This window comes from Colobus angolensis, unplaced genomic scaffold, assembly GCF_000951035.1.
Source record: "Colobus angolensis palliatus isolate OR3802 unplaced genomic scaffold, Cang.pa_1.0 Scaffold256, whole genome shotgun sequence".
NCBI classification, from domain to species: Eukaryota; Metazoa; Chordata; class Mammalia; order Primates; family Cercopithecidae; genus Colobus; species Colobus angolensis.
Genome location: NW_012115777.1, coordinates 1987136 through 1996777, shown reverse-complemented (window position 1 = coordinate 1996777; position 9642 = coordinate 1987136). Strand labels below are relative to the sequence as shown.

Genomic DNA, 9642 nt, shown 5'->3' with positions numbered 1-9642 from the left:
AAACTGAGGCACAGATTTACCCAAAGTTTTCTAGTTAAATAGTGCTGTAATGGGGACTAAAATCATTTTTCTAATTTTCTGTTCACCAAATGACATGCTGTAACTAAACTGAACATTTTTGTTCTGTTTATTGGAAGGCTAATGTATTTGTAGTCTCATGTTTGTATTATGTGTTTAATTTTTGTTTTTAAGCCAAATGGGGCAGATGATCTGTTCTTACAGCAAAACCAAAGATTGAGGACTATGCAGGAATCTCTTGAATCATAAGGAGGATTTTTTTTTTTTTTTTTTGAACAGTTTCTGGCTCTGTTGCCCCAGGCTGGAGTGCAGTGGTGCCATCTTGGCTCACTACAGCCTCTGCCTCTGGGGCCTAAGCTATCCTCCTACCTCAGCCTCCCAAGTGACTGGGACTGCAGATGCACACCACCATGCCCAGCTAATTTTTGTATTTTTTTGTTGTTATAGGGTTTTGCCATGTTACCTAGGCTAAGGAGGAATTTTATATATGTGTATAGCTTTATAGTCCCAACCCCTAGAACAAAATACACAAAATCTTAAATTTTAAACTAAATATTAATTGAAGAAAAGTAGAGAAGAACAGTGATCAGATAGTCTTAAGATTTGAATTCACCACTTAGAAAAACTGACATCGGACATATCATTTCCCTTTCCTGAGCCTCCACTTCCTAATCTTCAAAGTGGTTATAATAATTCCTCTCTTATTTCATGAGGGTGATTTGTGTGTGTGTGTGTGTGCGTTCGCATTTGTTTTTTATTGGGGAACTAGACAAAGGTAGGATATGTCACCTTGGGCTATGGTATGCCCCACCTCCCAGAGAATGTTTATTTGCATTCTGATCTTCCTGGGCTTCTTTATGGAACCTTTTCGTCTTCTTGGAGCTGCTCTTGCTGCCAGCAGCCTCTTCAGGTCCACTGCTAACCGGTTCCTCTTTGGAGAATTTCCCTTTTCTTGGGGGCACTTCTTTGCCTGCATCTTCAGGGTCATTAACTGTTTCCGCCTTGGGTGAAGATTTCTTCCTCTTGAGAAGACTGGTGCTGCCAGCGGTCTCTTCAAGATCACTACTCATCAACTCCTCCTTGGAAAAATATTTCTTTTTCGTGGGTTTGGAGAAAGAGATAGATGGGTCTTCTGTTCCATTCTCCTGAGGAACCTTCTGGGGCTTTTGCTTTTTCTTCTTTTTGGGTTTTTCACTCGTTTCCTCACACCTCTCTGCAGTAGTACTGCTGCCATGAGGGTGATTTTGAGGATCAAAAATATTGTGAACGTTTGTAACATAAGCTGTAACAACATTAGTGACTTATCACTGGTATAAGACCATATGTAGCTATTATATTAGCTCTTACTTTCACATTGTTAGCAAACAAAATTCTTTATTCTTTAGAAGAAAACCTTGACTTCAGAAGGCGTAAAATCCCTTGGATTAAAAGAATCTAAAAGCTACTCACTGCCAAAATTAAAGGGGAAGTTTTTAATTCAGCTTCCAAATCACCAAAAAAAAAAAAAAAAAAGCAGTTAAAAAGTACAGTTTATGTTCACAGATTTTACAACATACAGAAAAAAATCCTGTGGTAATGGGAGACTGGCTTCAGTGCTGAACTGAGCACTAGAAAACAAATACTCTCCTGAAGTTTCTACTGTTGTTAAAACTCATGAATATGAGAGGTCTGTGTATGATTGTTGAATGAATGAATGAATGAATGAATGATGAGTGAATGAATGCATCTGCTTTTCTTTTGGCTGCTTTTCCTGTTAGGAGACTTGATCTTTTAGCATTCAAATTCCACAAGAAACATCTTAACCAAGTTATGTCTTTGGGTGAATTTGTTTCCAGGCTTGCTTGTGTTTTTCACATTCTTTTTTTGGCCTGCAATCTTACTCGGTGACCCCTTTCATAGCTTCCAGTAGGTCATTCAGTTGGGACCCAAGGAAGTCAGTAAATTAAACTTGATTTGTAATGGAATACATAGGGCGTGTGGCTTGGATTAGAATCAAATTAGGTTTGGCTAATCTTATTTTGGTTTAATCTATGTGGGAAAGAATAGAACTAGAGGAAAAACAAACAAACAGAAAATGGGGGAAACTATTCTTGTACAATGATAAGCAATTTTTGTAAGGAATAGTTCTGAGGGCCAAAACCTAACTTATTTTTATTGGAAGTTTGGGGACAAGATTCAGCAGAGGAATTTAGATTAGTTTCTCCAGTCATCATAGTTGGTATTTACTTTCCTAGTTTTCCCAAGCCAGGATCTCTAGGCATTTAAAATGTGGATGCTCTGTAGAGGAGGCACGTTATTATTAATGTAGTTCATGTTTTCAAATGTTTTCCAGGGCTGTGGAAATGGATAAGCCCAGTTTTTGGAAACCTTAGCAAATAGGAAGGCAAAAAACATTCTGATGCTGAGTTTATAGTTGAATTATCCAGACTTGGTCTTGAATTTCACATGCAGGCCTAAGGGGAAGAAATGTTGGGAAAGTGCAGAAAGGTTCTATACTAATAATTTCTTTAAGGTGATCTTTTTCCCCCTCTTCAATTGTTTGCAACTTGCAAGGTGTTAGACCATGGAAGATTTAACCTTGGTGCTCAGAGTTCAGGAAATCTCCTCTCTGACCTAGCTGAGCACATTTGAATAAAAAGGGACGTTTCTTCTAAGCTACTGGGGAAGGAATAAGCAAGTAAAGCCATAAAGAGTTTATTTTTGAGACAAGAGTCTCGCTGTGTTGCCCAGGCTGGAGTGCAGTGGTGTGATCTCGGCTCACTGCAAGCTCCATCTCCTTGGGTTCACACCATTCTTCTGCTTCAGCCTCCCAAAAGGAGGAGCTGGGACTACAGGCGCCCGCCACCACGCCCGGCTAATTTTTTGCATGTTTAGTAGAGACAGGGTTTCACCGTGTTAGATAGGATGGTCTCGATCTCCTGACCTCTTAATCCGCCCGCCTCGGCCTCCCAAAGTGCTGGGATTACAGGCGTGAGCGCTGGGCGGAGAGCCCTTTAATTTAGAGTTCTCACTGGGGCCTGGAGAAAATCATGAATGAGAATGCTCCTTGAAGAGAATTCCCTGTGATTGCTTAGTTAGTGCTTAACGAAAGAAAGACTCAAGACTAAACATTCAGAAGTTGCTGGAATATAATAAGTTTTGTTCCTGACAATTGAATTTCCTCTCCCATGGAAGTCATTGTTTTGCTCATATAATGGAGAAAACTGAGTTTCAGTTAAAAGGGGGAAGAGTCATTACATTATTTGTAATTTTACATATTTTGACCTGTAGATTAAAGGTCTGAATTAAGGTCACAAGACATCCGGAGATACAGAATTTTCCCCATATTTGACAGGGTTCTGAGCACCGTCTTCCACTGATGTTGGCTTTACTTGCCTGAGCCCATAATAGAGGGGAATAATAATGGCTTTTCACCTGTCTAAAGCAGTTGGCTAGACCAAATTATTTTGTACAGTTGTTTTTAGTATTCATGTTGATTCCAAAGTAGCAAATGAATTATGGCTTTGGTTAATTTTCCAGGGGCAAATCTAGTTGGTAGCAATCTTTTAAAAGTATAAATAACTTTTGACTGCTACCACAATACTTACGTATTTTTAAAACTATTGCATTATATTTTTGACGTATAAAATGATTTTCTAAACACACAAACACACACTGTAGATATAGGTTTGTAAAATAAGAAAAAGGTCCAAGTACCCACAGGCCAGTGCAAAAAGTAAACAGGATAGCATCATTTGATTCTGTTTTGGAATAAAATGTTATTTGTTCATGTCTGATTTTCTCAGATGGCTGTTTTTGTTTTTTGAGACAGAGTCTCGCCATCACCCACGCTGGAGCGCAATGGCGTGATCTCGGCTCACGGCAACCTCTGCCTCCCGGATTCAAGCGATTCTCCTCACTCAGCCTCCTGAGTAGTTGGGATTACAGGTGGCCACCACCACACCTGGCTAATTTTTGTATTTTTAGTAGAGACTGGGTTTCACCATGTTGGTCAGGCCGGTCTTGAACTCCTGACCTCAGGTGATTCACCCGCCTTGGCTTCCCAAAGTGCTGGGATTACAGGCATGAGCCACCACCCCTAGCCTGTTTGTTTATTTTTTGAAATGAGATCTTAAAATGTAAATTTACTGGCTCGGGTGTCATTGATAATGTTTAACTTAATCATCGATAATGAGAAAATGGCTAGATAAAATTAGCCATGTTCTAATCAATGATCTTTTGAAAATGTTTATAAAAATATGGACACATGCAGATGCCTTAAATCTTTTTTGAAACAAAGAGATGTTTGAATAAATCAGGTTTGAAAGTGCTCCCATTGTTAGAGTTTAAAAGGGAGGATATAAAGTTGCATATCTGATAAAATCACATCTAATAATAATAGTAGGAAGAATTAAACGTTTGTCCATATGTCTGGGTAATACAATCCCCTTACCTTTTTCTACCTGTCACATTTTCAAAATTTTGTTGAGCATGTTTGTTATGATGAAAAAGTACTCATTTATTTTTATGAAAAATAGAGTTTGCTGCCATTTTCATGATGTTCACGTTGTACTGTAGCCTTTATTCCAGTTGGATTTCTAGTGTGCTTCTGCCACCTTGTGCTTTCTGAAATTCATTGCAGTGATTAGCAAAGAAGGAAACAAACTTAACAAGGTTGTTATTTATTTGGGGTTAAATATTACTTCATAGTATGGAAGGAGGGGGAGAGGGATACATGGAAGATAAAACGTGTGTGTGTGTGTGTGTGTGTGTGAGTGTGTGTGTGTGCGCGCAGGCGCGTGTGTGTGTAGAGAGAGAGAAATCTTTCCAAAGGTCTGAGGATTGTTTACTATGTTAGATCAGTATTAAAATTATATTTTATCTCTAGGAACTGCATCCTGGTTAAGGAGGAGAGTAGAGACTGGGTTTTAGTGCTGATAGTAATGAACTCCTTCAGATAGATTTTAAAACACATTTTGATACCTTCTGTCCTTGCCTGTTTTTAAATTGTTTCTGTCTGCATAAAAACCTGAACAAAACACTTGTACCTAGAAAGCTCTAGGTAGCTTTTAAAATGTGTTTCTTTACATTAAATGGTCTGCTGTGTTAACATGAACTCTTTCCACATTGTCATTCCAGACAACATTCCGTTTGTTCAGTGCCTCAAACTATTTATATGGTCTGTTGCCTTGCAGTTATGCTGATTCTATAAAGGAGAGCCTTTACCTGGAACTTTGGCCTTCCTGCTTGAGCATAAACAAGCGCTTGATTTGATGACTTGTCTGAGGAGCTCTCAGATCTTTCCTTTTAGGAATTACTTTAAATTCATTTGACTGTGTTTTTGTCTTTTTTTTTTTTTTTTTTTTTGAGACGGAGTTTTGCTCTTGTTGCCCAGGCTGGAGTGCAGTGGTGCCATCTTGGCTCACCGCAACCTCCGCCTCCTGGGTTCAAGCGATTTTCCTGCCTCAGTCTCTCGAGTAGCTGAGATTACAGGCATGCACCACCACACCTGACTAGTTTTGTATTTTTAGTAGAGATGGGGTTTCTCCATGTTGGCCAGGCTGGTGTCGAACTCCTGACCTCAGGTGATCTGCCCACCTCGGCCTCCCAAAGTGCTGGGATTACAGGTATGAGCCACCGTGCCCAGACTTTTTTTGTTGTTGTTGTTTTTGTTTTTTGTTTTTTGAGATGGAGTTTCACTCTTGTCTCCCAGGCTGCAGTAAAATGATGTGATCTTGGCTCACTGCAACCTCCACCTCCCAGGTTTGAGCAATTCTCCTGCCTCAGCCTCCTAGGTAGTTGGGGTTACAGGCGCCTGCCACCAAGCCTGGCTAATTTTTGTATTTTTAGTAGAGATGGAGTTTCACCATGTTGGCCAGGCTGTTCTCAAACTCCTGACCTCAGGTGATCCACCCGCCTTGGCCTCCCAAAGTGCTGGGATTACAGGCACGAGCCACTGCACCTGGCCCTAGATACATTTGGCTTTGAAATGGTATTTTAAGGAACCATGGATACAAATAACTTACGTTTGTCAACTAGCAAATACCTATTTCTAGGAAGATGTGGAGTAGTCCTCCTAGCTCACTAAAATTTTGACAGTAGCAGGCCATACCCTTTGGTTTCATGCTTGCATTGAAGAATTATGATTGTAACTATAGGATTGTGATCCAAAGAGCACCAAGACTACATTTATTCAGCACCTAGTAAATGGCAGGTCTGGTGCAAGGCTTTTTTATAAGGCTGTAATCACATATAATCCTTAGCACAAAACTGAGATATGTTATTATCTTCCTAATTTCACATTCGAGGAAACTGAGATAAGAGGTTAAGTATATCTTATCACGTAAGCTTGGAAATGGCAGGGTAGGAATTTGAACTTAGGTGCTTCTGACTCTCAAATCCATACTCTTACAGTAGATGATCTCTCAGTTGCACATGGTGAGGATCTTTATGTTCACTGCGGAGGGAAAAGGGAGCCCAAGTCTGGAGGAGATTGAGTATAAAGTTTGGGCCAAAAGCAGGAGTGGAGTCTGCTGGAAGGCTTGCTAGCAGCCTTAGCATTGGCACCACCTCCTTATGAAACCACATCTTACTTCCTGGCAGAGCCTAGTACTGTTATAGTTGGCAGAGCATTACAGGGAGCTTGGAAGAACTTCCCCAGTACCTTCCAATTTTCCCTATTTGGTCAGGTCAGACTTGTGTTAGTGCAATAACCTCCTAACTAATCTCTTGGCCCCTATGCTTGCTTTACCACCAGTCCGTTCTTCACGTTGCATTTAGAACAACCTTTCCAAAGAACAGATCAGATTTTGTCGTTCCTGTTCTTTAGCTCTTTCAACGGTTTCCTGTTATAATTAGGATAAAGTCGAAATTCTTTAGCTTGACTAGTTTGCTCCTTCTATCCCTAGCCTTACTTCTCTCCACTGTGAACACCATGTTTTAGCCCAGCAGGACCACAATTCCTCCAAATGTGCCATGTGCTCTCTCTCCCCTCTGCCGTGGGCATATTCTGCTGTTCCTTTAGCATCCATCCATTCTTCCTCCTTTTCCTTCTTACTCCTATTTGTCTTTTGTGATCACTGCTTAAAAGTCTTTTTTTTCAGAAAGCTTTTCTGAACCTCTTGTCCAACACTACCCCACACACGTAGACTAGCACCCTCTAATATGGCCATCATCTTATTGTATTATAATTACCTTATCTTATTGAGATATAATTTACATGACATAAAAGTCACTTTTAACTTGTACAATTCAGTGGTTTTTAATATATTTACAAGGTTATGCAATCACTATATAATTTGAGAACATTTTCATCACTCCTAAAAGAACCCACATACACATCCATTGACAGCCACTCCATGTTTCCCCTTCACCAAATCCCTTGACAATTATTAATCTACTTTTTATCTCTATTTATTTCCCTAGTCTGGACATTTTGTATGAACAAAATCCTACCATATTTGTCCCTTTGTTTCTGGCTTCTTGCACTAAATATAATGTTTCTAAGGTTCATCCATGTTGTATTATGTATCAGTACTTCATTTCATTTTATGGTTGAAATATTCCATTGTATGTATATACCACATTTTGTATATCCATTCATCAGCTGATGGACGTTTGGATTGTTTCCACTTTTTGGGTATTAATAAATAATGCTTCTATGAATATTCATATACAAGTTTTGTATGGTCATAATGTTTTCAATGGTCTTGAGTATGTACCTAGCAGTGATACTGCTACATTGTATAGTTATTCTGATTCTGTATTGAGCTTTTGGAGGACTTTCCTAGAGTAGCCGCATCGTTTTACGTTGACATCAACACTATATGAGGGTTCTGATTGCTTCGTGTCCTTACCAACACTTCTTTCTTTCCTTTTTTTTTCTCCTCTCTCTCTCTCTCTTTCTTTTATGATGGCCATGCTCGTGGGTATGAAGTTGCAATTGCCTTTTTACTGGTTTGTTTCCTTCATGACTCTGAACTGTGAAGGCAAGGACTGTGCTAGATCTCATTTATTATTGTACTCTAGTGCCTAAAATATTGGGTAGGTACTCAATAAATATCTACAAAATGGGTGACAAGACCTACAGCTTTCCTAGTTGCTTTACTTCTATAACTCCAGGAAATATAGGGGCTAGAATTGGAAAAGATATTTTGGCTGCCAGTCCACAACACTGTTCACCAGAGTGCCATAGGATTTAATAACCCCACTAAGTAGATGGTTCCATGGCTTTAATAGTTTTACCTGAGAAGTTCCCTGCGTGGAGGATGGCGTGAGTTCTCATTTAACTAGCTCAAAATGGGGAAGAACATACTCAACTCTGCTGGCGTTTTAATCTGTGATTCCGGGGATTCTGAGGGCATATGAACATTTCCTAATGAGAAAGCCATTTCTCCTGAGTGAAAGTAGGGGAAAAAAGCAAAACAAAAGTTCCTTTACTGGAAACAGATGGCCACATCAATTATACATTCAGAATAATACAGATTGAACTTAAGTTGTCAGGTAATGAAACAACTCTATTTAGCCAAGTTACAAATGGAATCTCATCTACCCTTTCCTAGCTATATGTTTTTATTTGTCTCAGTGTACCAAATCTTGGATTCTAAAAGTGATCTGGAAGAGAAAAGATGCCTTTTTCTTGATTTCCTTGATTTGTCCTGTAAACAAAGTGCCTGTAAAAGAAAAGGCCATGATGCTTTGTTGGTAGCGTTGTTGGGGCTGTGATTAGCTGACAGGTGCCCTCTGTAAAACCCTTGAATTCATCTCCACCTTCAGTCCACATTCCACCTAGACAGGTTTTGCTCGGTGAGGAGTAGTCTTCCATAGCATTTTTTTCTATTCACTGCACCCTCCTGCACCATACTTCCATCCTTGTTTGTTTTTCTGTACTTTTTCTCTCTTCACCTGCTGTGAAATACAGTGTTGGCCCAACCATATGCGTCTTCTTTGAATTGTAATCTTTAAACCCTGGGACTAGTTTTCTGCTCTATCTTCCTCCTAGGAAATGCAGATTTGGTGAATTACAATCCCCACCTGACAAATCTCAATAAACTTTTCCTCTATTATATGTTTTCCTTCAGAAACATAGAATGTGTTCATGACCCTTAGAGGGGAGAGAATGGAAAAGATTTGGGAAAGTCTTAGGTAAATAGCACTGACCTTGTGTAAAGAGTGTTAATGTTATTATATAGCAGTGAAAATACAAGAGATAGAAAAAATAACATAGCAGTCATTGTCCAAATATGGCCAACTTGAACTCTGGATGGTATTCCAGCACTGTAGGAAAATTCCAGAAATCTCTCTGCCTACAAATATTTTCCTCACCTTATCTGCCTCTGCTGATAAATGGAGGATAGGCTTGACATCAGCAAATATTTGAAGGAGTGCTGTACATGAAGAAGTACAGCACCAGTGCTGGAGGCAGCAGTATTCCAGTCCATGAATAGCTTGTTATGTCCTTTACCTGATATATTGAATACTTTCTGATTTACATTTTTACCCAGATCTTCAATCTAACTTCAGTAGGTTAGTTTGCAGAACTTCTTGAAATACTAATCTCAGAGAAGTCAGATGCTAGTCTGCCCCTATACAGGAGAGCAGAGTGTATACCTAAGAACACTAGTTGAACTCATAGGAAGGGAAATT

The 9642-nt window shown here is 39.4% G+C and overlaps 1 protein-coding gene across 1 annotated transcript in view; it reads right to left on the bottom strand.

Annotated features, from left to right (window-relative positions):
• Positions 1-803: 803 nt before the first annotated feature.
• Positions 804-9642, bottom strand: part of LOC105515222 (nucleolar protein 56-like) — a 12296-nt gene continuing 3457 nt past the window's right edge. Inside the window, exon 2 of the mRNA XM_011946998.1 lies at positions 804-1300. Coding sequence (XP_011802388.1) covers positions 804-1300 — 497 coding nt within the window. The remainder of the gene's footprint in view (positions 1301-9642) is intronic.